The sequence below is a fragment of the Podarcis muralis genome, chromosome 7 (genome assembly GCF_964188315.1).
Source record: "Podarcis muralis chromosome 7, rPodMur119.hap1.1, whole genome shotgun sequence".
NCBI classification, from domain to species: Eukaryota; Metazoa; Chordata; class Lepidosauria; order Squamata; family Lacertidae; genus Podarcis; species Podarcis muralis.
The window spans coordinates 64,254,973-64,282,241 of NC_135661.1; the positions used below are offsets into that span (position 1 = coordinate 64,254,973).

Here is a 27,269-nt window from a genome sequence, read left to right on the forward strand (position 1 = left end):
CGGGGGCGGGTTGATGTCCTAAGCCACGCCTCCTTCACAGCACAGGCCCCGCCCTGGCAGCCGACAAATATTATTAGGCGGCGTCTTCCCAACCTTTATCCGTCGCTGTTTGTTTCCTTCGCTTGCTCCTTGCACCCCTCCCGGCGGTCTGCCACGCCCCTTTCGCGGCTCAATCCCCGCCCCTTGGTATAAATAGGCGGCGTCTCTCGAAACGGCTCCTCAGTCGCGGTCCCGCCTTGTTCGACGGCGCTGAAGCCCAGGAGGCAGAGAGAGAGAGAGAGAAAGAGCGGAATCCGCCGGGCGCTCCCTCCCTCCCTCCCTCCCTCGCACTCGCCGGCGCGCTCGCACAAGCCGTGAGGGGAGCCAGACGGGCAGGCGAGCGAAGGACCGGCTGAGTGAGTGAGTGAAGGGAGGAGTTTTCTCGCTTGCTCGCAGGGCGTCGCCGCCGGTCAGTCTCCACGCAGAGCGGGTGGCCGAGCGAGGAGGACAGAGCATGGCGCTCTCGGTGCCGGTCAACGGGGTGAAGGAAGAGGGCGACAAGCAGCCTCTCATCGAGCTCTTCGTCAAGGTAAAAGGTGTTCCCTGGGGGTGGTGGGCTTCCCTCCCCCCGCAGCCTTTATTAAGCAGCCCCTCCTCGGGTAGTGTGTGGTTCATCCCTGCTCCTTATTGAGGGAGTCGACTTGACTCGCCTTACTCCACATCGCCATGGTATTTCTCATGCACGCTCCTGGGTCCACTCTATTATTATTTAATAATCCCGGGGGGCTCTCAAAGCGGCTTACAAAACATTATGGCAGTAGAAGCCGCATGCAAATTTGGTGCCTGGGAACAGAAATAGCGCGAGGTGCCTCGGATGTGTCATTTCTTGCTCTCATCCTTGGTCTTAACCTTCAGCTTCTACATACTCGGCGAAAGAGCCCGTTGAAGATCTCTAAGGCAAGGGAGTGGGGGCTGAGCAGCTGGCTTTTAGTCCATGGTGGGGCCGCTCCCTCTTTTCCTCGTTGAGGGAGTCGACTTTGCTTTCTGCAATACCCTGCAGCAGTTCTCAATCTCAGCATTTCCCTTTGGCGTTCCCTCTCCAGGAGAGGCTGCTGGGCTGTGTCCAGAACTGGAGTTTGGGGAGGGACAGTCTGGTTCTGTGCGTGGGTATTTGGAAATAATTCCCAGTGAAGTCAGTGGGACTTAACTTCCAAGGAAGTGTTCCGTGGGTTGAGTATAAGACAAGGAAATTGTGTAAGTAGCAAAACAATGTGTGTTGTATGGACAGATTCTCCTCGCCCTTCCACACAGTCGCCTCTTCATCTCTGTGCCTTTAAACCTGTTGGCTAGATATAGCTTATTCCATACTTTATTATAGAAATGAAGACTCTGGAACTTCATAAATAGCATGGGTACTGATCAGCCTGACACTGACTTCTCATATCCCTCTTTCTCTGTGGGTTCTGCTGCACATTCTTCATAAAAATACAATTCTGTCGTGCAATTTGTCAGTTTGGTGATGGGGTCGGAAAGCTTTTCCCCTGCAGGTCTTTTGATTTTGTGACATGCGTCCTTCCATCCCAACATTCCTCAGCTAATCCTTAGTTGTCTTCCAGTCTAACCCATATATTCCCTGAAGGTTGTCTATACAGTGGTACCTCTGGTTATGTACTTATTTCGTTCTGGAGGTCCGTTCTTAACCTGAAACTGTTCTTAACCTGAAGCACCACTTTAGCTAATGGGGCCTCCTGCTGCTGCAGCACCGCCGGGGCACGATTTCTGTTCTCATCCTGAATCAAAGTTCTTAATCTGAGGTACTATTTCTGGGTTAGCGGAGTCTGTAACCTGAAGCATATGTAACCTGAAGCGTATGTAACCCGAGGTACCACTGTAATTGGTTTGTATATTCAGTCCTCTTTCCTTGTTTGATTTTGGGCATCCTTCGCATCATAGATGATGATCTCCAATTTGAAGATCCTATTGTCTTGTTAGCTTTTTTACAGAGGGAGGTCCTGTCCCCCCCTGCAGCTAGCCCGTCCAGGCACTACCCTACCTACCTCTTTTCAAAGACTCTGTAGCTGTAGACTTAGGAACCGGCTAAAACACATATGTCATAATCTGCAAACTACTTCTTCCAATTTTTATGATGTGTTGATCACTATGTGCAGAATTCTGAAAGAGACTCCTGTGTTGCAAAGTTAAGTTATAGATGCGAATCTTCCTTCTTTCTATTCAGTTTCACTCTTCTGTTTCCTGTTCATTTCCCTATAACAAGTTAATTGTGGCCATCATTTCAGAGAGGATAAAGACTTGGTTCCATAAATAAAAACATAAGCATTTCTGGTTTCCAGTAGGGTCGAGAGTACATAAAATGATATATAAAAATGGCCTTTGGGGAGTGTGCTTTGGTCTCAGTCTTGCCTTGTTCGGTTTTACCAGATACTCCGGCCTTAACAGTCACTAAAACTTTTTTATTATGAGAAGTGTATTTTTCAAAGCAAGAGCTGTTTCCAAGTGCTCCAATAATAAAATCTTCCTGTTTTCTGCATTCTTCCCTGCTTCTGTAATACTCATTCTTAGCTCCCTCTCACTCAGAGCAGAAGTCTTGGGCTGGGAATAAGAGGTGGCAACTTGAATGAATCTGGATGAAGTCATTTTCTTTTGAAATGCTACTTCATACAAGCTATGAATAGTCCATTACTCAATTGCTGTTGGAGATAGTGTAAAAAGTGTTTGCTTGATTTCTTGCTTCTACTTCTGCAATGCTGGTTTTTTTTTGGGGGGGGGTAATGAGCTACATGGGATCATTTTTAAAGGCATGGTACTTTTTAAATATGAAGACACATATTTTGGAGTTTTGAAAGCTTTTGACTTGTAAACAAGAGCCTTATCGCACAATCTGTTCCACACCCATATTGTCATTGGGGATGTACCAGCCCTGAGGAATCCAGGGACTGGAGCATCACATCTTTTACATCCCTTCTATTGTGGAAAAGTGATAATGTATTGAAAACAGGAATATCCTCTCATTAGCCTTCTTTAACTACATGTCTAGGCTCGTCTCATGACTTTTCAGGGGCTGGGCAATGATTTTTAAAATTTGAATAGAACGTTGTGAAAGCAGCTTTGATCATACTAGCTATGAGAAGAGTCAGCTGGAGGAACGAGTGTTCTCATAATTTCCAATAAGCTATGAATTGTTTGAATCTTCTGTCACACATTACCTGGACTGGCCCATATGAAGAATTTGGCAATGACTGTATTCGGATTGATGCAAATCTTAGCTTAAGGTTGGAAATGCATTAGTTTAATGCAGCTGCTTTACTTTTCTCTCTTGCATGAGTGTGGAAACAAGCCAAGAATTCAGTTGACCGCAGCTTCCTGGTGCATCTGAACTAGTAACCATGGTTTATAGCTTCCAAACAGGCCAGAATAAGGAGCCATGGTTTAAAGTTGGCTTCCATATTTTGGATTGTTGGAAGCCATTGTCCATAGTTCCTGGTTCAGATACATCAGGAAGCTATGGTTAATAGAGGCTTCCTGGTTTCCTTACTTGCAGGAACAAGGAGGAGCAAATGGCTATGTCTGGACCCAATAGTCATTACATCAGGCTGTAGCACAGGAGGGAGGAGAAGCAAGTCAGGGCCACTACATCAGTGCAGCTGAGAGACCAGCAGCTTCTGGCACCTGTGTCTCATCTCCTTGAATTAACAAACAGCTGGTCATTAGAACAACTTGTAACTAAGAACATGAAAACAATCAAATTCAGGTTTCATCCTCCTAATCCATTTTCTTTGTGTTGATCATTTCAAGCTTGAATACCAGGTTTATAAGCTGCTCTGCTAGCCTCTGGTTGAAGAGTAGTATAAAACATTTTTGAAATAAATGAAATTTGTGCATATCTTTGTTTATTAAGCTGAGACATGATTGTTCAAATGTAGCCATTCGAGTGTTCAAAGGAAATTGTTACAAGTGTTCTAAGTCAAGTTCAAGATCAACTTAATTATACATGTATACAATGAATGGATTGAATCTATCCTAAGCAAACAGTTTATTTCATTGGGAATCTGTACTAATACCTATGTTTAAATGCCTGTATCAGTGTGATCGGCACACAAAGAACAGCAGCAGCCAGGCTTAAACTCTGGAACGAACACGTTAAGTAAACCTTGAACAGAATTTATAAAAAGCTGGTCTACAAACCAACTAGATTTTTTTAGTGGATTATATCTCTAGGGGACCAAAACAGATGGAAGTTGCTAGTTTCCAACAAAGTGGTTAAGCATAATCATTGCAATTTCTGTAGTGCCTGTGAAAGAAAAATATTTACACTGGTGCTGCTATAATTCATGGCCTCTTCCTGCTCTAAACCATGTTTGCAAAGCAAACTAGATGCATAGTTGAAATGCAGCATTGCTTATAGCACTTACGTTGGTGGTCTGCGGTAATTAATAACTTAAGTTTGTGCCTTCAGTCAGTGCCTCTGGTCTGCCTGAAGTCCATGTTAACTTGCAGTGCAAATATTTGCATCTTAGTGCTGATTAAACAGAAGCAGTTAATAGATTTCATTCCCTAAGAGCTTCCTAGCAAAAGCACATGTATAATTGATAAAGCAGAGTTGCTTCCGATGTCTAGCAGGGATATTTAAAACACCTAAATAGAACCTTGTAGAATTAAAGGCTTGCATATAATGAATATGCGGCAAATATTTTCCTGTAGCCTGTAGAATGTTGCTGAAAAGCTAAATTCCAGTATTGCCCTTAATAGGCATTGTGCAGCCTGGATGGCTATTGTCCATATCACAACCTTGTGAAGATAGATCATTCTCTAATCTAGGAGAATACCAAAGGGTCTAATACGTTCTTGGCTGAACAGATTTAAGTGCAAGTCCAAATCAGTGTCCACCACATAAAACAAGATACAAGAGAGCAATCCTGGGCCCTTCAATAGGCAGGCAGCACAAAAGTCCTCCCCTAGTTAAAATTTGAGTGTGGCCACTCAAGGCCCTGGGCTTGATGCTTCTCACTCCCAAATATGTGACAACCTGCTTGTGTTTCCTAACCATTTCTCAGTCAGGTAAAGCATTTTTATTATTACAAGATTATGCTTTAGTGAGAGAGCTGCACCTGGCATGGGGATGGTGCCTAATGGGATTATTTTGATGGCAAGCCAGACCTCTTGATAAGATTATCTTCTGACAGCAATGCTAGAAATGAAAACACACTGCTTATTTCCTCTCTTGGCGTTTCTTCCATTATTCTGGGATTTATTGTTATAACAAATGCAATTGATAATATATTGGAGAATTGGAGAATATATTGTTATGTTGAAGTTCAAAAGAAGATACAATTTATGAAGGATTTGGACCTCAGCAGCACAGCTGCAAGTAGCTGGCTAGGTCAAGTGCCATTATCCAGACAAGGGGAGAAAATACAGCTCTGTTCTGTCAGTCATGCAGGTAAACTTGGTTGGTGTCATCTGGTATTTGGTATTGACATTTCAGTCACACATCAGTATCAGCAGAAACTGTAGGAAAGAACCCAACTTCTCACATACGTCCCAGAGATTCATGAAGGCAAGGTGGGAAAAAGTGCTGCTCTGTTTTGAAGGAATGTCCAGAGTGCCATATGTGATGCTTGTACAAATGGCAGTGGTAGGATTTGTCTATTCACTCCTGCATTTTTGGTGGGCATCCCAGATGTGGGGAACTTCTGCAAAGTCACTCATGAGTAGTTCCATTGACTTCCGTAAGTCTTAACATACACCTGGGCTATGTAGAAAGGTCTCCTGATTGGTTTGCACACATCTATATGCATATAACTTACTTCTAAAGTATGTAGCCGATAGTACATTATGTTTGCACCAAGCTTCTACAACTGTGATCTTTTTCTGACTGTGTAGATCTTGGCATAAGCACTATTGGCCAAGCTTGGCTTATGCTCTTGCTTTGTCTTGCAGCTGCCAAGGAAAGGGTAAGTTTTGCCAGTGAGTATACATTAGAAGTGGCAGCAAACACAGTTTGGGCAGGCTGGAAACTTACTTGGCTGTTCATCTTATGTGAATTGATGAAAAGTGGAACACTTGTATAAACTGGCTGGCTCTTCTTTGAAAAGTGAGCAGGAGAGCCCATGGCACCAGCTAATCTTTCAGTGGGCAGCTTGAGACAGTATTGGTATACTAAATAGTCATAGTTGAGAAGGTACTGTCACCTGAAGTGCCTCAAGTTCCAGGTCAGGACTTCTGGAGGAGGGAGCCAGGCTTTTAAGGTCTGGCTTGGAATTTTTTCACCTTTTGACATCCATTCCTGACATTGATGGAGGAAAAGCCTATTACACTTTGCTTACCTGCAGCATCTAAATTAGTCATGACTGAAGCTATTCGTTGTCTGAGTGTCTTCGTTGTCTGAACAAGGTTTGGATTTGTGAGACTCTTTGGTTGCACTGGTTTTGTATTTATAAAGCACTGGTTTTGTATTTATAAAGCAATACAGCTAGTTGCTGTAGTTGTCATAGTGAAGTTACCATACAGGAGATGACTGGAAACAGAATAACATGGCTTGTCCTTATCTCCATAACCCAGTCCTTGCAGAAACGTCAAGTACCAGATCCTGTATAAAGCATGTAAATGTTTGAGAAGAATGCTTATTCACAATGGTTTGCATTTTGAGTGCTAAGCTTTGGTTTCCTTTGTGAAGAACCTGGTATTAAATTATAGAACCGTATAAGTTATAAGCATGTAATGTCTTATTTCCAGGTTACCTGAAAGTTGACTTGTAGCTTACGTCCTTCAGTACTCTTGTGTAAGAATTTCTATTTGCAGAGTAGCTGTGTCTAGTCTCTTGCAGGAAAAAAGAACAGCGACTTATGGCAACTTTAAAGACTTAAGCGTTGGAACCCACGGTGTTGAAATCAGTGGAACAGGCTTCTTCCTACATATCAGAACTTCCCCACCCTGTCTTTCCTTGGTGTGCCACCCAAATTCTTCTTGAAGAGTTGGAGGATCCAGCCTGAAAATGCAACAAATGACTGCGTTTATTCAAATCAGCCATAAAACTAAGTTTCCTTTAGATAGTAGGTTTTTTGGTGTTTTTGTGTGTGATCTGTTTGATATGAGCTGACAGTAGTACTTCAGCAAATTCAGAGAGCTTGTGAAGCTGCGAAGAGTTGCTTTGCTCTTGGTATATCCTGCTTTAGTGTTCCTATTTATAGTAACTTTGTTAATGCAACTGAGGACTCTGTCATAAGCAATTGTTTTTACAGGGCTTTGAAGATGAAGACAATGTTTTCATAGAAAGGGTTAGTTTACCTTTTGTTTGCGGTGCAAATATATTAGACTTGTGCAAATATATTAGTAAAACAATACAAATGAACTGTATTTAGGTGTATGTCATTAACATATATAACCAGTATAGTTTTGATGAGAGCTGACCTACAGTGGTTTGTTTATATCTGGGTTCACAAAATACGTGCCCTGAAGCAGCTTAATAATATGATACAAAATCATGCAGTATCAAATAAATACTAGACTTCAGCATAAGACAAACTCCAGTAGTTAATGAAAACAATTGCTTACATTTTCATCAAGGAGGGAAAGCCATCTTTAAAAGGAAACCCTGAACCAGGAATGAGGAACCTGCGGCCCTCCAGATGTTGCTGCACTCTAATTCCCAACAGTCCCAGGCAGCACAGCCAGTGATCAGGAATGATAGGAGCTATGATCCAACAATATCTGGAAGGCCACAGGTTCACCACCCCTAGTTTTAAGCCATCTCCCCAAATGCATGTAAAGAGCTAGCAAGCTTCGGTAAGGAGTCCAGGACTGTCACGAAGAAGGCCTTAGATTGAGTAGCCCATAGTGGGGCCTCTGTCAAATCTCAGTGCACAGTAAGGTGCATATAGGAGGATATATCATTTGCTGTATTCATAGTAAGGAGGACTGCAATGGGTTTTAAAGATCAAAGACAGCACTTTGACTTGCCAGGAAACATAGTGGTGTTCTCTCCCATTGAAACCAAAGGAGCTTAAGTGATTAACTTTGGCTGGGTCATGCCCTTACATTACTATGTCAAAATGTCTTGTGAAACTAAATAAACCTTTACACTTTCTGATATGTGCTTAACTTATGAGGTTAGAACAGATGCATTTTGATGGCATTTTATTATATTCAGTCTTCATGTTTGTATTTAAATTTTCAAGCTTCTCTTAATAATTGAGGGCTAGAGAACATGAACTTTAAGAGCCCTGTGCGCTACACAGAAATGCAGAGATGGTGTGTTTGGATTCTGATGGTGCATTTTGTCTATTGTTCCCCAGTCGAATGCCCTGCTCAACCAAAGAGTAACTAGTGAAAACAGCATTACTTCTCATGACTGCAGGCAGTTGGAGCCTAGGGAAAACCAACTTCCTAAGTCAGTGACTTAATTATAATATGTCGTCCAAGTAGACAGTTCTGTTTTTATTGTGGAGCTGCCTCTGCTCAACTGCTGACCTGGAAATGAGTTTCTTAACCGTATGATTGCCCAGGAGAACTTTGTAGTAGTCTCATTAATTGATTGTAAGAAATTACATTGAGTTTCCAATTCCAACCCTAAGCATAAATCAGACTCACAGTTAATTACAACTTTCTGCAGTTCTTCTCCCTAAAGTCATCATTTAATCTTTCCATTGTTGGCTAAACAAAGGGCGAGGAGGTTTCTTTACTCGGAGAAAGGAAGTAGTGGTATGTCCTGGACTTGACATCCATATTAGGCATAAACTAAATATAGGCGTAGAACTCAGGAGTGAAGTCACATCTGTGAATTTTCAAGACTGCAATGAGATCAGCCACTGTTGGATGGCCTTCTGCCTCTTTCCTCTCTTACTTGAATGCTTTTCTCTTGCCATTAATGTCCATTAGTTTGTTGCATACTTTGTGGGTTTATTTTAAATAAACAAAAGTAGTTTAAAATACTGAATTCTGCTAAAAATAAAGCTGAGCCAAACATGGCTTTAAAACGTCTAGAACACTTTTCACTGTACAAAGCTTCACAGTTGTGAAGCTAAATAGGTCAGGTTGATATACTGTCTTGCCAAAGGCCACCCAATGAACCTTGTCACTTTGTTGATTTAAGTTTGGGAGTCCTGTGCTGCTGTGTACTGCTAGCTATTTTTCTGGTGCAAGAGAAGTGTCTTTAGAGGCAGAAGTCTTTACCTTCCTTAGCAAAAATCTGACTGTATTCTTTTAGCTTCTAAGGGAAATGCTATGCAGGTTTTTTCTATATATATAAAAAATGAATACACTCATGCTCCTTTTCAAAAGTACTGTTGGCATTCAGATGGGTGCTACTGATAGGTGTTTGTAGCAGTTGCACCAATATATGGGCACATCTGTTGCTGCAGTGCTGGTTAACACACCTGCATTTTCTTAGTTTTTCTAAAGTAGTGCTTTGACATTTTGAACTGTTCTGACTAGGCACTGTATCCTAGGCACAGAACGCACAGTGAATATGAATACTTGAGGCTGTGATGGTTCAAGAGAACTGCCTTTGGGTATCTCAGAATATTTTTTCTGTACAGAACTTTGCATCTAAACTAATTCATGAAAGGTATACCATACTACAGTGGTACCTCAGGTTATATACGCTTCAGGTTACATATGCTTCAGGTTACAGACTCCGCTAACCCAGAAATAGTGCTTCAGGTTAAGAACTTTGCTTCAGGATGAGAACAGAAATCGTGCTCTGGCGGCGCTGCAGCAGCAGGAGGCCCCATTAGCTAAAGTGGTGCTTCAGGTTAAGAACAGTTTCAGGTTAAGAACGGACCTCCGGAACGAATTAAGTACTTAACCCGAGGTACCACTGTATTCTGTATTAGGTAAAACACACGAAATAACTAAAACTCAATGCCTTAAATGTTTTAAGACTACATTTTACTTGTCTTTTTTCCTACCACCCATATTGATTCCAGGGATAGCATACTACTCACAAAAGAATTAAATACAATAGGCAGACATCAGTAAAATGATAATTAAAAGTGTTACGCTGAAACTGAGTTCAGATTTTCTCTGCCAATTTCTCCCTAGACAGCTGCTGGATGAAATTCTTTATTTTTATAGCTCATCCCTCCAAAGTCATGGGAAGGGTTTCTGTTATCTGGTGGAAGTCACTTTCTTAAGTTGCTAATTTTAATTTAGCTCTGATTTTTGTCCTGTCTTCACCAAGGGTGAACTAAGGATAACATGCTGGACCTGATAACAACCAGTTTGTCTTTAAAGGTTCAAACTAGATACTGTAATGGCATTATGTTACTGCCAGTTTTATTTTCAATTCTTTTCCTAATGATCTCTAGCATGGAATTTGCCTTTTTCACAACTGCCACACACTGGGTTGACATCTTCATTGAGCGGTCTACTTAAAACATAAAAGACTCCTGTTGAAACTAATTTTCAGTCTAAAGTTGGTTTTAGTTGAAATTCTGTATACCCACATACTTACATTGTCATGAGTTTGCAGTAAATTAATAATGTATTGTCATGTCTAGCTTTGGCCTAAGCAAATGACTCTCCCAAGAGCCCTAAACCAGATTGATCTGCTTATAGGTTCCGTAATAGTTTAGCATTCTAAATTATTCTTTGTTCATATAAAAAGATTGTAGAAGACCTTCACAAAAGATGTTCTGATATTAAGAAAGCTACAAGGCCGTATGAATAATTGGCTGTATTAATAATTCCCCCTCCCCAATGCCCAGTGGTTCAGGGTAGTGGGAGGGAATTTTCCTTCTCTTCCAATATGGAATTGTAAGCTTCTCCTGCATTTGCAGTGAGTCCTTGGAGGGGAGGGGGTTGTGCTACTGCCAAAGCACATACTGTACTGTGCTAACGAGCTCAAAGGAGCAAAGTTCTTGGACAATAGCTCTTCAGAGCCCTTGGTAATGTGTAACATTGAATCCAAAGTAGCTCTTAAATATAAAGCAAATTTGACAGCAGACAACCATTTTGGCAATTTCATAATCTTTCCACTTGGAACACTGCAGTGTTTGAACTTGAGCTTGGTAGCATAAAAGGAGTCTAGACAACTGTTTCATTATACTGCAGAAATGTAGCTCTTCATGGCAGTCAAAAGCCAGATATACTCTGAGGCATTGTGGGACTTCTGCAATGGTGGTAGACTGTGCTGTTGCCATTTAGGTAGGATTATGGAGCGTTGATACACATAACCACCTTGTGATAGACGTGAAAGGTATTTGCTCAAGGCCACGCAGTAAGCTTCAAGGCTGAGCTGGGAATATGAGCTCAGGTCCCCACCAACAAACAGGACTCTGGGTACAGCCTGGATGGATGTACCTAGGATGATGCTTACTATAAGCATTTTTATATCACTTAGTAAAAAATGGTTTCCAGAGTGCCCCACAAAGAGAAACTATAAAACATTCCCTGCTCTCAGACTTGCAGCCATGATGCAGAAGGAAAAGGGATTGCGAGGGAGGAGGGGAAAAGCAAGCTCAGGCACTTGTTCTTAGTTAAAGCTCTAGCAAGGACTAGGTAGAATGTAAACAGTTCAAAGGAGAGGAAGAGCCAGAAGTTGTTGGGGTCTCAGCAGAGCTGATGGTTGTAGTAACCACCCCTGCAAATTACTGCATCATATCTATTATCTAGTGTATTTAGTAAACATTGTTAACCTGTTCTGTCAATAAAGCTTTGGGGCTTCTATGAAGTGGTGTTCAGTGTTAAATTATTATCTAGCCTGTGCATAGCACTTCAGATGTTATCAAAGTGAAGTTTTAGAAGTGTTACTGTAGAATTTAGATTGTAATATTGTAGGTATACTCCCCCTAGCTCCCTTTTGATACAGGATATCATACAAAACTGAGCCAAAACACCAATTGAAATGGATCTTAAAAACCCAGTTTCATCCCAGAGTGTGTGGAGCTGGCTTGCACCCACCCACCCAATAACCTCGCCCAAGAAAGGGACATTAGTGACTGGTATGATTGTCAGATATTCCAGATCCATGGAGGATTTCTTAAGGAGAAGTCTTCCCACTGCCTCTTTCAGTGCCCTTTCCAATGAGGCATTAATAATCTCCCTGTTTATTCCCTTCCTGCTTAAATTTACCAGTCATGAGGGCAAAGGGCAAGAATGCAAGGGTTTTCCTGCATGTATTCAGGTACCTTGTTGATATCCTTAATATGTACTAGCTGAAACTAATTTAACAATACTGGATCAGAAAGTACTTGTTGATGGTTTTGCTTCTTTAGGTTAATTTCTTCTAAGTTGCTTTGAGACTTTTTTGGGTTAGAAAGTGATGGATTATATATATGGATATAAATATATTTTATTTTATATACCTTTGTTTTTAGAGAAATTCAGAACAGCAGTGGCTCATAAAAGAGGGTGCGGCATTTGAGTTGTGGTTGAAGCAAGGTGAGGTCAGAGGGCCTCAGGGTTGGCACCTGTGCTGGGAGGATGCAATAAGCCTCCTTCATGAGCCACGAGCAAGCTTTTTTTTTAAAAAAAAAAAAATAGCTGATCTTCTCTTGAGACATAATGCCAGATGTTGAAGCATCTCTGTCCAGGAAGGCTCTTGTTGGTTTTTGAAGGGCTGTTAGTTGTTCACTGTAGGAGAGCTAGCTGTCTTTCCTAAAGAGTGTTTCCATTGCATTTAATATTTTCTCCCAGTAATTGTATTTCTGTCATGAAAGTGCACTCCATGCAACAAGTCTAGGGCAGCCACGAGTGCTCATCAGAATCTTCCATCAACCTAATGAGCTTAAATAAAGATAATATGGTGCAAAATATTTCAGCAGTTTTGTATATTTCCCTCTACCAAGAATACAAGCAGGTATAGCCTCATTCCCCCCCCCCCCCCGGGACTGGAAATGCTAGCTTGGTATATAGCGTAATAGTTTTGAGAGCAGTATCACACAGCAGGGAGTAAATGACTACTTCCTGCAAATGTTATTTTAATAGATACCCCTTCTATCTGAAATGTGTGCCATAAATATATAGCTGAATGTGTATTCACCAAATATATATTTTTAAAAAGCTAAAGGAGAAACTGGGGCTCAGTTCTTTCATGTAGATGCATGTAACATTACCCAATAGCTCTTTTTAAAACAGGAAAAGCCACTTCCAGAGGAGTGGCAGGAGGAGGGTTCGCTTTCTTTGTCCTCTTTCCTCCCATCCCCATTCCAAATGTCACTTCTCATCCCCTGTGGCTTTTTGAAAACGTGGGTGCCAATTGCCTCCATATAAATGACTTTTCATGTTGCTGTTCTTTTTAACGGGTTGTTTGTGTGCCTGTCTGCAGTGTCTACTTGGGTCTTGATACACAGGTTGATTTGGCCAAGCAGTATGTTAGATGTATGGTATTATTGTGTGTCTATTGCTGTACTGGATCCTGTCAATGTTGTAAGTTCTCTTTTCATAATGTGGATAAATGGTAACTCTCCAATGAGATGGATTTGCACGGAGCTGAACCTTGGCAGGCAATCTTTCTGATGTTGTAAAGTATCCATGCAGCTTGCCATCTGTTTCGCTATAAGGGCTGGACCTCTGTTCTTCTAACCTTCAGCTTCCATCTTTCACATTTCAGCAGAGTTCTTGGATGTTTTCAGGAGTATTGACCTCATCTGTCATGAACTTGCACTTTTGTCCTTTTAAAGGGTCTATTGACTCTTTGACTGTTTGGAAGAAATGAGATAGATGGAAGCAATTAGTCTCTTGAAAGCTTGGTGTGACACACTGGCTGCAGAACTGAATAGTGGAACTTGGCACCATCAATAAGTTTTGAGAATCTAAAAATCCATGGTATGAGCAAGTGGCGAGAAGGGCATACTAATGATCAAGAATAGGCGTAGGATTGAAACTTAATAGACCTGCTGCAGTCTTATCTAGTGAATTTTACTGCTGTTTATTTGTATTTGACAATAGGGCATGACTAAAGCAACTGAGCAAATGGGCTCTCTGCTCCACTACCTCATTTGCTTTCACAGTAAGAGGAAAATCTCTTCCATTGCTCTGCGGTGACAATAATTTGTAAAAGTTAAAGAGAAGATGCACCAGTCAAAGAGTAAAAAGATTTATTGTACTTCATGAATTATCAGGCATGTACATGAAACATGCCTTACTTTATTACCTGCTTTAAAGCGGGAGCAGAGGGCTGCATGAGACCAGCCCCTGGATAAGTTGCAGTGTTTCTGCCTTATATGGCTAGTGCTCTCTTTGAAACCCTTGATCCCTTTGTGGGATGTGGAGATGATCTTGGCCACAGACACAACCACGCATTGGCATCCTGTTCTACTGAATAGAGCCTAACTGGCTCCCTGTTTTGCCAGTATTGCTTGTCTCCAGTGATTGTGTGACTGGAAGACAGATTGTGCAACCCCTTTTTCTCATCCCCTGCACTCCCAAAAAGCCTCTCCAGGCCTGTGTTGCACGGGATCCTGAAACTGGGTGGAATAAACCTGTGCAAGCTTTACGCTAAGTCACAGTGCCATGATTTGATGCCACCAGTTAGGAGACATAAAACATAAAATCTAGCACTGGCTTTGCTAACCATATGTCCTGATCGGTTGGTTGCTGAATAGAAAATATTAAAATTGCCAGAGTATCATCTTCAGTGTGGGTGAGACGCAGTACTTGAGAAATACTTTCCACCCTTTTGTCAAATGCCTTGGCACGATTACCCTGCCTTATCAGAAATGCTAAACATTTTATTCTTGTTAAGGCATCATTTCATGCCATTCACATTCTTGGTGAGCTAGCATTTGGAAGTGAGGTGGGTTTTTGATTAGGAAATTCAGGAAATGTTTTCCTGGGTTGAACGAATTTTCCCTGTGATTCTATTTTGTCTCCTTGATGAAGTTGGGAATGCAGAAGAGTTTCTAGGGTAGGGTTTAACTCATCAAGTTAACTGAGCTTTGCAGTTTTGTACAATGTAGAATCTTTGAGCTTTCATCACAGCATAAAAGGCAAGACCCTGGCACAAGGTGGAGGGACCCTCATGGCAACCTATTTTATTAAATCATCTCTTATTTACAAAAGGTTTAAAATGACTAATAAAGAAAAAACAACATACATGTTGATCTTTAAAATGTAATAACCATAAGAGCAGCAGGAAAAAAACAGTAAAAGTTCACTAAACTCACTAATATCAGAGACCTTCCAGTGATGGCAGTGTTAATATGCTTGCTACACATGATTACTTGTAAAGTTTCATACTTTTTAAAGTCTCACGTTGCACATCTTAAAAGCAAACACCCAGTGTTAGCGAATTCCCCCACCAATACTCAAGGGGTGTAGCATAGGCTGGGAGAAAATGAGCCGTCATAGATGGTGAGGAACTTGAACATGACAGTTGCATCTAATTCAGTGTTCGTTCTACCCATTCAAAACCTTAAATAACTTTAAAGCCCTATACAGATCAGGACCATAAGTATGTCAAGGACTGCCTCTCTCCATGTTGAACCTACTTGGACAGTGTGATCTTTAGCAGAGGCCTTTCTCTCACCTAGTCAATGCTTGGAGAAAAAGGGTCTATTTGCTTTATCTGTGCATGCCAATAGGAAACAGGCCCCATTGTCTGTGTGCAGTCAAGCCCTGCCCATCAGCTGGCATCAGAGGTGATGCCAGGTGATGGACAGGTTGGCGTGGTTATAGCCTCATGAGCCAAATTGGACCCCCTGGCAGGCCAAGGTTGGCCTGTGGGCCACAGGTTCTCTACTTCTGATTTAAAACATTTATATCCCATCCTTTAGCAAAAAAAATATCTCTGTGACGTTCTTTGCTTGTTCCTGCTTTTAATGGGAGCATCTGGGGTGAAGATTGCCTGCTGCTTTTCGTATCAGTGACTGCACAGCACACCAGTCTTTGTGCTTTCATAATATTGAGAAGCTTCCAGTTCCTGTGCAGGGGGTTCACCATCTAGGACAATATGAATATGAAGTGGGAGAATCAAAATGAGGGTGAGGAAGGTTTTAATGGGAAGTAAATGCAGAAAATGTGAGGCTGTGTTGGACCCAGAATACATTGCTGACCCCAGAATGCATTGCTGACCCCTGCTTATTAGCTCCTGCTGCAAACCAATGTGCAGCAAGAACTTCTACTGCTCTAGATTTCCCCCATTGATAGTTCAGTTCTAAAGGGTCACAAGGGTGTCTTTTAAAAATTCCCCAACGCATTGTGGGAGCTATTTTTCCATATGTAGCTCCTGTGTATAGAAAATCTATGTGATCTATCCATTAACATAGGTGGCATCCAGTTGCAGAGGTCTCCCCCACCTCCCGCCGAAGACACATTTTGCTTATAGAGATATCATTTTCATTATTATTACTTTACTATTATCAGTGCTTTCTTTCAGGGGGTACTCAAAGGTAGGCAGTACTGGGACCTCTTTTTGTTGTTGTTGTTGTTGTTAAAAAGTGTGGCACTGATTGTAACAACTTCATGATGTGTACCGGCACCTCTTCTTCTATTAAAACAACAACAACAGATTAATTAATTAAATTTCTATACCACCCTTCATCAAAAGATGAGTCAAGCACATGTCACTGTGGTTGCTGCTGAAATCATTTGCTTGCCCTGTGTTGTCTTAGTAACATATGGAGCCTCTACTTCTGTACTAAACCATGTGAGGAGGGGGTGGTGAACACGTGGAAGCAGCAGGACTCCCAAGTTTGAACAGAGATTTCCCAGGAAGTCTTCAGATATGCCCCATTTTCTTTTTATTGTCCACAGTAGGAAAGACTTCTGTTCTACTTCTTACTGTTGTGTTTTAAGTGCAATATGAAATGGAGAAGGTGACTTTAATGTAAAACTACAGTGAGCTGTATAAATGTGCATAAATACAACCCACTTCATTACTCTGCAAGCATAAAACACTTTGGAAAATGGAACTATTAACATTATTGTCTCAGATCTCTTATAGCTGTCGCACAATTTCTTACAATTATGTAGCTCAAATGGCTCATTGAGTCTGCCTTTTTGAACACCTTTTACTGAAATGTGCAATTGATTCTAACTACTTGAGAACCCCTGAAGGCTGTCGAAATTCTCTTTTGGGTGTTCTCAGGCTTCCAAAACTCTGGTTTGTTTTAATTTTTGTTCAAACATACTTTTTAAAAACAGCTAGAATTTTTTTGTTGGCATGTTCTCCCCAGAAACTGATGCTAACAAGCTTTATACCTGCCATGGTTGCAGGTATCCTGCAAAAATGGCTCTTGAATGTAGACAGAATCAGTTTTGAGTGCTGAAGCCAATTTTTTCTTGGCATGCCTGTAACATTCTTCTTATGGTTTGTGCTCAAAGTACACTTGGGGAATACAGATGGGGAAAAGGCTTTCTGAGTTCATAAAAATGCTGTGGCTTCCTGAAGGCTTCATATCTGGAACTAGGTCTGGATTATATTTTGGATTCAAGCTATTGTTTTGGTGAGAGGTTTCCATATCTACTAAGACATTAACATTAAAGGAAAACGCTCATTTTAAAGAATTTAGTTAATGAGTAAATAGTGATCAGTGCAGGGCCAAACATAGTCTAACCCTGAATCTGCCTGCCTTTCTCTTCTTTACAAGGGGGCTCTTTGATAATGTGGGGGTTACCATGGAAGGGATGCATACTTGCAATTCCCAACCCGTGTTGCTTTTTTCATTTCTCTTCTTTCCCCCTTTGGCCCTTGGGACTTTCCTCGGGCCCCGCTTTGCATCCTTCTTGAGTGGTTTTGCCTGGCTAGGATGTGTCCTTGAACTCCGATCATGCTTCTTGCTTGTCTGGATAGAGGACAGAGGGATGTGTGTGTGTGTGTGTGTGTGTGTGTGTGTAGAAATAAGACTAATACTCAAGGGTAAAACTGCTGGGCCCACTTTTCTTTCTGGCTCCACTTGCCATTGACCTGTGGTCCCTGGTAGGTTGTCCAGAAGGGAAAGTGGCCCTCAGACTGAAAAAGATTACCCACTGATGTAGGTAGGAGCAATTGTATTGCTATAGGCTGCCTGGACCCGCTTCCTGGATGTACATACTGTGTATACACTGGGGAATAGGAGTTGGGAAATGTGCTTAGATGTCCCATTGCCAAGGGGGGGGGGGACCATAACCAGGGCCTGATTGCTTTGTGCCAAAATGAGGTGGTGCAAGAACTGGGCTATATCTTTTATTATTAATAACTCCATGTTTAATATTTATTTTCTGGCAGTATATTGATGATGGAACTTCTGGAAGAATCTCATTTGTAACATAGTGTTAATTAGTATTTAGAATTTTAGCTTGCCCTTTCCAGAATATTCAGGAAAAGTATTCCAGCAGTATTGCACTGCTTTAAAACTGTTTTGGAAGAGTGCTTCTTGGAAACTATTTCACTTAACAAGTTTCAGATTCCAGAGATTCTCCAGAATGCTTTACATCTGCAAGCTGTTAGCATTAAAATAACTCCCTCCCTTGTGTCATCCTGGGATACAAAAGTGCTGCTGTTCTTAAAACTACTGATGTAATTGTTTATGGGTAAAGGATATTTTGTCACGATGAAAAATAATGTGTTACGTTTGTGGGTTGTCGGGTGCTGTGTTTGTCACCTGGTCCTTTGCCTTCCCTACCAAAACGTTTGTAGTAGTATTCTCTTCAGTTATCCACATATACTAGAGATGGCAGTAATTAAATTTGGAATGAGGAAACACACTAAATCCAGATTTTGCATTGATTTGCTTTTTGCCATGTGTCCCAGCACCACCCATGTAGGAACATAGGAAACAGCCTTGTACTATATCAAACCACTGGATCCATTTGACTGGAAGCCAGTATTTCAGGCAGGGGTCTCTGAGCCATACCTGGTGGTCTTGGGGATTGAACCTGGGGCCTTCACCAAGCAAATGCTCTGGCACTGAGCTATGGCCCTTTTTTCATATTAAATTTTGAAGTTTTGCGTCATTTTATTAGTCCAATTCTAATCTCATCTAGACAATTGGATACACTACAGTTTGCTTTTTAATTAAAGGTTTGCTAACCAATGGCTCATTAAAGCAGCTCTGTATGGATTTAATAAACTTCGTGTTCCCTTAGGAATGTAGTAGCAGCCCTTTTCCCAACGTTGATCAAGAAGTGCAAGGTAGTTCCTGAGAAGCAATTCGTCTCTTGGGATATCAGTAGTAATCTTCATAATGCCTTTTAATAAACATGTGAAATACTTTGGATTAAAAATAGAACAGGAGGCATGATGGGTGGATTAAGGCAGACCTGCTTTCCCAACATGTCACTTCAAGGGGGGAAAGTTAAAATGGAACGAAGACCAGTTGCCAGTTAAGGCCACCTGCTAAAGCAGAGGTGGGCCACCTGTGGTTCTCCAGATGTTGGACTTCAGCTCCCATCTGCTTCAGTCAGCATGGCCAGTGGCCAAGGATGATGGGTGTTGTTGTCCAACACCATCTGGAGGGCCATAGGTTGCACACCCATGGGCTAGAATCAGGCATAGGCAAACTTGGCCCTCCAGATGTTTTGGGACTACAACTCCCATCATCCCTAGCTAACAGGACCAGTGGTCAGGGATGATGGGAGTTGTAGCCCCAAAACATCTGGAGGGCTGAGTTTGCCTATACCTGGGCTAGATGATACTCCAGAGAGATCTCCTTAATCTGGTGAAGCAGGCTAGACAGTTTTGGAGCTTTTTTAAAAAAAGAGAGAGAGAAAGATTGCCACTGAAGTAGCAAGTTTGTTCTAATTGGAGATCTAGAAAGCATTTTCTAAAGCTTTATGCCTTCCTCCTCTTGACTCACTTTGCTGGGGCATCTAGATTCTCCTCCTGAAATCACTTTATTATTCAGGCACATCTGGTTTGAGCAGCTTATTCATGCTACTTGTCTGGATAGTAGTTTGGAAGTGGTTACTTGGAGCTTATGGCTTTATAGAATAGTGTGTGTCAGTGCATGCAGAGAGCACGGTTTGGACTAGATGTTCATGCCCTTTCCAGCCCTTTGGTTTTGGGAGTTGGAAATCCCTGGGTGTTCTTGGCACAGTCATAGTAATTTTCCAGTCTCTGCCCATTTCTGCTAAATTTGTCAGAGGCCTTCATGTTTCTGTAAGTCTCACTTCCCATTTCTCAGTTGCTGGCTGCTTTTTTTCTTCGGCGAAAGCTATCTTTATACATTGTGAATTTAGACAAATAAGCACATGACTAAAGCAATGAATACCTAAAATATGGCTTCAGCTATTTAGACCTATATCACCGGGTGCAGAGGCACCACAGCATGGTCTGAAAGAAGTGTGCATGTGTGTGTCAGAGAAGCAAGGGCTACCATGACATGAACCCCCCCCCCCCAGGTAAGAGTTTCTGGGTCACACAGTTGAGTAGGCTTGCCTTCAGCACAACTTGTGACCTACTAAGCAAAATGCAGCCCCTCAGCCATGTATTGTGGTTTGCATGGTGCTCTGTATACCACCCTGTTTTGCATTCTTAAGCGGGCACCAAAACCAGAAGGTGCCTGGAGGCTTTTCTGAGCTGTGTTTGACTTGGTGGGTCACAAGTTTCACCAGTCTTGATATTGTTGCATGTAGAAAGCTTTCTGTCTTTGGACTGTCCTCTTGGACTGACTTTTCAGTGAGCTAACTAAGGCACACTGGTAGGTGGTGAGCTTTATCAAACTGCTTTTTAAATTCTAAAATACTAGTATTACACGCACAGAAATATAGCAGGTTTGGTACAAAAATAACAAAGAACTGGTAAAAAAGAAAGAGAACTCCTCCTTGCTACTTTCCCTCTGTGTTACAAAGGCAATTATGAAAAGACTGCCACATGATATTCCAAGCCCACAGTTTCTCTTAAGATAAGGTAAGTCAGTTTTTCTAGAATAGCAATTTGCAAACCTGCCTAGCACCAATGATCCACGGTTATATTGGCTGAGTCCTTCCCACCTTGTGATACCACTAAACAGGCAGATACTATTAAATATATTACCAAAGGTTTCAATATTAAATTAGAATTACTATCTAGCAAGTGGCTTATTGAGCTGAAACAGTGCTGATGATAACAGAGGCTTCCTTTAATCTTTCAAAGGCATCTCTTCTCTTGGAGGAAATGCTACACAAGGGGCTGATCCCTCCTTCTTTCTCTTGGGATGAAACTACTTGTGTTGCAACCTTCTGGTCCTTACCCTATCTACTGAGTCACCTGTTCTAATTATGGGCAGTGATGCGGGATGGAAAAATTTTCAGTGATTTATTTTTCCATTTCATAAGTTCATTCATAACAATGGATGGATGCCAATTGCAAATACAATAGTAGACAAGTCTGGCAGTTTCAAAGTTGTTATTTTGCTTCTTTCTAGTAAAGAAAACTAAGTGTGCTAAATGAGATCACTCGGGGGGAAGGATGGGGAACTTCCTTCAGCAGAGGGCTGCATTTCCTCATGGGCAATCTTCTATGGGGCCACATACCAGTAGTTGGCATGGCCAGAGGCAAAAGTGGGCAGATGGCACACTTTAGTACTGTAGGCTATATTCAATCCATTCTAAATCCAGTGGTTATCCAACTTCAGGGACACAATTCAGTTTAGGCCAAAACACTTAAGGGAGAGGGTGAAGCAGGACCACTGAGGGGTGTGGCCCAGGGAGAGTCCCAAGGGCAATATTTATTTCTAGGCCTGAGGCTTCCTACCCCAACTCTAGGGGATCTTTCTAGGGAAAATTTCTAATTTTCTGATGGAAAACCCCTTTTAGTCTATCTTGGCAAGCAATAATTAACCCTGAAACTCATACAGGTGGTACCTAACCCCTAGGAAGCTGGCAGTGATCCATCCTGGCACCACCACATTGCTGGAGGTGCTGCCTCACACTTGGTACATATCTCCACATGTGGTGGGAATGTATGGAAATCCAGCCTTTCTGGAATTTGATATTCCAAGAAATTGATAAAACAACAAAGCAACAATTAGAAGTCAGGCCAGAATTAGCTTTATTACATATAGTTTAAGAAAACAATCTGGATTTATATAGTAAAGAATTAATTAAAGAATTAATAAGACATTAATTACAAATGGCGAGACACAATATAACTGACACTGGAAAAACCCTTTCTGGTACAACGATAGACATTTGGTACAAAACAGTTTGGAAAACAGCCCTCCATGAGAGATTCACAAATAACCTACAGTTGACACATGGACAGATAAAGAAAAAAATGGCTTTACTTTGGTGTTTACCATGGTTTAATTTCATAGCACATGCCAGTATTCCAGAAAATGAACAATCCCCCCACATCAGTATTTGGCTCAATCTGGTTGATCTAGATTTAAATCTTCCCGCTCCCCGGTTCATCAATAGACCAACACTTTATATTGTGGTGTTGGTAACATAATAGGAAAAGTGGCTTTTACTCATACTTAATCTAAGCACAACCACAAGGGCTTCTGATTAGGTTTTCAGCTGTTTGGTGTTGAATGTTATCTGTTACCTCAGTTCTATCCATTTGTTTTTGTTTAAACCAGCACACGAACAAACATTAACTATTAATAATGAACCGTATGTTATGGATATTACTACTAATGTTTATGCTATTTTTGTGATATACAAATAACATGAGAAGACTTGGTCTTTTATTTGTATCATTTGTTATTCCTATGATCCTTGTTTACAAAATCCAGTGAAAAGTTTTTTTTTAAAAAATCCTGATGCAACTTTCCCCATGCGAATTACCTTCAGTTTGCAAATGAATTTTTTTCAGTTCAAAACTGTTCTTGAAGCTCACATCACTGCTAGTGGGTGACGGTGACAGAAAATGGATCTGGGCATCTGGTGCACTTGTATTAATGTTTTCCCCTCCTCTTTTCGCAGGCTGGAAGTGATGGTGAAAGCATAGGCAACTGCCCCTTTTCTCAGAGACTCTTCATGATTCTGTGGCTGAAAGGAGTGGTATTTAGTGTAACAACAGTTGACTTGAAAAGGTAGGAAACATGACACTCCCTTACATTTCTACTTTATATCTGGTTATCTTTGAGAGATTTAAGTAATAGGGTCTTCTTTCCTACACAGCAGATTCTTGCTGCTGCTGCTGCTGGGGGGAGATAAATCCTGTGCTTTCTTAACATCTTGAAGATTTATAAACCTCTGTATCAGAGAGTTAATATCAGACATAATAACTGAAGCAAGGATATGTTATGTGGAAAGTTGGAAGATGTAAACAGTACAGTGGTACCTTGGGTTAAGTGCTTAATTTGTTCCAGAGGTCCGTTCTTAACCTGAAACTGTTCTTAACCTGAAGCACCACTTTAGCTAATGGGGCCTCCTGCTGCTGCCATGCCGCTGGAGCACGATTTCTGTTCTCATCCTGAAGCAAAGTTATTAACCCGAGGTACTATTTCTGGCTTAGCGGAGTCTGTAACCTGAAGCATATGTAACCCGAGGTACCACAGTACTCCAATTCTCTGAATAACCTGCATTAATAGGTGCTGTCAAAAGCTAATGAATTATATTTCTTCATCTGCACAGCTTCTGTGGCATATCCTTTGTAAAAGGATTTTGTCTTTACACCTCACAGAGCTACAATTCCTAGCAGTCTTAAACTACAGTTCCCAAGATTCTTCTCAACTCAGCTAGTTGAGTGCCTGTTGAAAGGAATGATGACTTGGACTTTAGGAAAATAGCTCAGACTAGTGTGGGTGCCTGCCATGTTTGTACTTCTGTGCTCATTTCATTGAATGATATTTTTATTTAAGGCATTTATGCTTAATATTTTTAAAGAAATGTTATCTTAATAAGGTAGCTATTCACAACTGCTCTTCTGCTTGTATTGTATTACAGCTCTGTTAATGAGGTTCAAAACTTATTTTTCTTTTGCTAACGAGATCAGGATTTGGACTTCACATTGTGCTGGGCTCTTCCCGGTACAAAAGTTCACAAGCAAGCAATTGTGGGGCACAGGAAAAACTTAAATCTTGCAAGCTTGTTGTTCTGTGACATGCTTTTTCCTTTGTGCAGTCTTGTTAAATATAGCGCTGCTAACAAGAGGTTATTTCCAGTTAAATTCTGCTAGTAGCTAAGGCCACAAGCAAAAATATGTGTGGACTAAATGGAGACACACTTAGCGCCCCCCCCCCCAAGTGCTCATAGGTTTTCTGCTTCTCTGTAGTCAGTAAAGACAGAGGCTTCATTCTTTTCCCTCTTCAGGAATGCAGCTTGTGTTTGTGTGCAAGAATTAGACTTCTTTTGTTGGCCAGAGCATAGCTTCAGTGTGCAGAATTTGTTTGAGAATGCAGGGCAAGCTTTTGGCTTTGATTTTTTTAAAAAAATTGCTTGAGGACTACTTTCTTAAAAATGAACTGAACCCCCCACCTCCAAAACCCTGAGCGAGTACTTGTCAGGTGGTGTTCCAGGAAAATCCTGGCATTCCCTATAAGTCTGGAAGCTTCTCTGTCAGCAATAACATTCAGGAAAGCATGCTTGATAGTTTACTTCCGCTTTACTACATGTTCTTTTCAATGTACATGCTGTATTCTAGGGTGCATTTGGCATAACAAAAGTGCTAAAGTGGAGGCCAACAGGCCTAGCAAGCTGAGATTGCTCCTAGCAGGATCCCTTTCCAAGTTGCAAGGAGTCTTTGGCAAATAATGAAAGGTTTTACTTGGTAAACAAAATAGGAACATAAGAACAGCCCTCCTGGATCAGGCCAATGGGGCATTTACTCCAGTATCCTGCTCTTAATGTGGCTAATGAGATGTCTATGGGATGCCTATAAGCAGGACAACAGCCCTTCCTCTGCATGTGACCTCCAGCAACTGGTCTCCAGAGGCATACTGCCTCAAACTGTGAAGGGAGAACATAGCTATTGTGGCTTGGGGGCCATTGATAGTCTTGTCATCCATAAAGTTGTCTAATCTTTTAAAGCCACCCCAGTTGGGGGTCATCACTAAATTGAAGCAAGTTTCCTGAAGGTAGAAATCTTGAAACCAGTTGTCTAACCTACTGACTTGGTTATGTCATTTAGTGATGCTGCTGAGGTGTAGAATTGAGAGGTTCAAAAATGAACTCTTGCAACCCCTGAGCCCATATACAGCAAAATCCAGACACCTGATATGAGTCTGACTCTTAATCGGTCAGCCCACATGATTACACACTGCTGCTGTTGCTGAAGTGGCAATGGGGAAGAATTATGATGAGACCAGTTAGTGATTAGAGCAGGGGTCGGCAAGGTTTACCTCGCCAGGACTGGTTCATTCCACTGGAGATCCTCTATGGGCTGGATCGCCCGTGCACCCGCGATTTCCAGCGTCTCGGCAGATGCGATTTCCGGTGCCGTGGAAGTGAGTCGCTGTGCTGCGCTGGTTTAGCACAGTGCGTGGGGACTCGCTGAGTGGGCGGCTCGGTTCAGGGGTGGCTCGTGGGCCAGTTAAGTGACCCCCATGGGCTGCTTGTGGCCCATGGGCCTTAGGTTGCCGACCCCTGGGTTAGAGGAACCATATCCTCAATGGTTCCTGATGGTTAATGGTTAAATGCTCAACCAGAGGTTGCTGGACTGCAGCTTCCATTTCTTCTCTCTTCACTATGCTGACTGGAGCTGATGGGAGTTGGAGTCCAGCAACAACTGACAGACCACAGGTCCCCCTACCCCTGCTGTAGACCCTGATGGAGGCTGTCCCACCATCAGGTTAAGATCACTAGGGATTATTGGTGGAGGGATGTAGCTGTAGGTTTGTGGAGAAGGAATTGCCCAACTTGGGTCTGAGGTTAAGCAAGTTAACTTTGCATCTGTTCTAGTGCGAACCTAGTGGAACTTGTCTGTTACAAATGTATAACCTGTCCCATTGGCTGCCTTTTTATAACTCTGGCCAGCATATTGTCTGGGCACTTGTCCAGTGAATCTAAAAAACAAACAAAACCATCACCAAGTGACACATGCTATAATGACTCTCAGCTTGAGCCACTCCCTCTTTACTAGCCTGGAAGAAATGGAAGTTCTTTTTACCAGGGTATTTATAGCAATGTTCCATAGGTCACTGTTGTTTGTTACTTTTTTGGGGCTTAACAGCCTCCACCCAAGACACACAAAATTGCTTTTGTCCTCTTTTGGCCATCTCTGTCTTATACTTCACTCCGAGTTGGGTAATAGCCCAGATGCTTAAGTATTTTATTAAGTCTCTTTAAGAACTGGCCTCTTGCTCCCAACTACTCCAGTCTATCTTGCTTGCCTCAGGTGAGAGCCAGTGTCATAAGAGACAGTGGATGTGTGAAATCCAGGTTCAAAACCCTACTTGCTTCATGGAGCTCCCTGTGTGGCTTTGAGCAAGTCAGTCAATACCTAGGCTGAATCTGTCTCATGGGGCTATTAGAAGACATTGGGGTAAATCCTGTATCCTTCTCTGAGCTTCTTGGAGGAAGGATGGGGTGGAAGCTTGGGGCTTTTGTTGCATGTAAATCAGAGCAGGGTTTCCAGTATATAGAACAGTGTTCTTGTTGAGACACGACAGGCACCCACAACCTGCACTTTGCAGAAACAATTGACGACATTTCTGTCCCAACCAGCTTTCCCAGCTGGATGAATGTCTCTGCTGTGGGTGTCTGCTTTGTATTGTTTTTAAATTTATCCGGAGTTGTTTTTTGTATCTTAACCGCTTTAGCTGCTAATATTGAGTTCTTTACATTGTATGTTGAGAGTTGTATGCGCAATGCCATAAATCAGGCATAGGCAAACTCAGCCCTCCAGATGTTTTGGGACTACAACTCCCATCATCCCTAGCTAACAGGACCAGTGGTCAGGGATGATGGGAATTGTAGTCTCAAAACTTCTGGAGGGCTGAGTTTGCCTATGCCTGCCATAAATAAACGGTAACTGTGTAAATAGCCCACAAAAGTTGTAAACCTGCATATATTTGTTGTTGTTGTTTTTACTCACCTGTTAATAGGCTGCATGCTATGCTGGTCACAGAGGAGGATTGGCTGCCTCTTCCATTTGGGGCCATCCCTGGAGTGTGTGTGTGTGTGTGTGTGTGTGTGTGTGTGTGTGTGAATAGGAGCTACTTCCCCAGCCCTGTACCTAAGTCAATGGTGGGACCCACACACTATGAGTTGCCCAACCTACCACCACCACTTGGGAACAGCCCTACCGACTAAAAATGAAATGTAAGCTACTACCTCTGAGCAGACGAGTGAAAAATAAATAAAACAAAAGTGACCTCCTAGTACGCAGACTGATGGAGGGGATGGAGGGGTCTTACTCCATCCCTAGCCAGCCTGCTGCATTTCTATGATGGTTTTGGCAGTAGAGGCTGTTTGTCCTTCTGCAGTTCTCACAGAAACCATCCCTCCTCCACTGCCAGCTTGCTCACTTCCCTACATGGAAT

General features: G+C 42.0%; 1 protein-coding gene across 1 annotated transcript in view; it reads left to right on the forward strand.

Annotated features, from left to right (window-relative positions):
• The first annotated feature begins 213 nt into the window (after positions 1-213).
• CLIC4 (chloride intracellular channel 4) overlaps positions 214-27,269 on the forward strand; it is a 46,709-nt gene continuing 19,653 nt past the window's right edge. The window contains exons 1-2 of the mRNA XM_028738826.2: positions 214-568; positions 22,768-22,877. Of these exons, the coding sequence (XP_028594659.1) occupies positions 494-568; positions 22,768-22,877 (185 nt within the window). The 5' untranslated portion in view covers positions 214-493. The remainder of the gene's footprint in view (positions 569-22,767; positions 22,878-27,269) is intronic.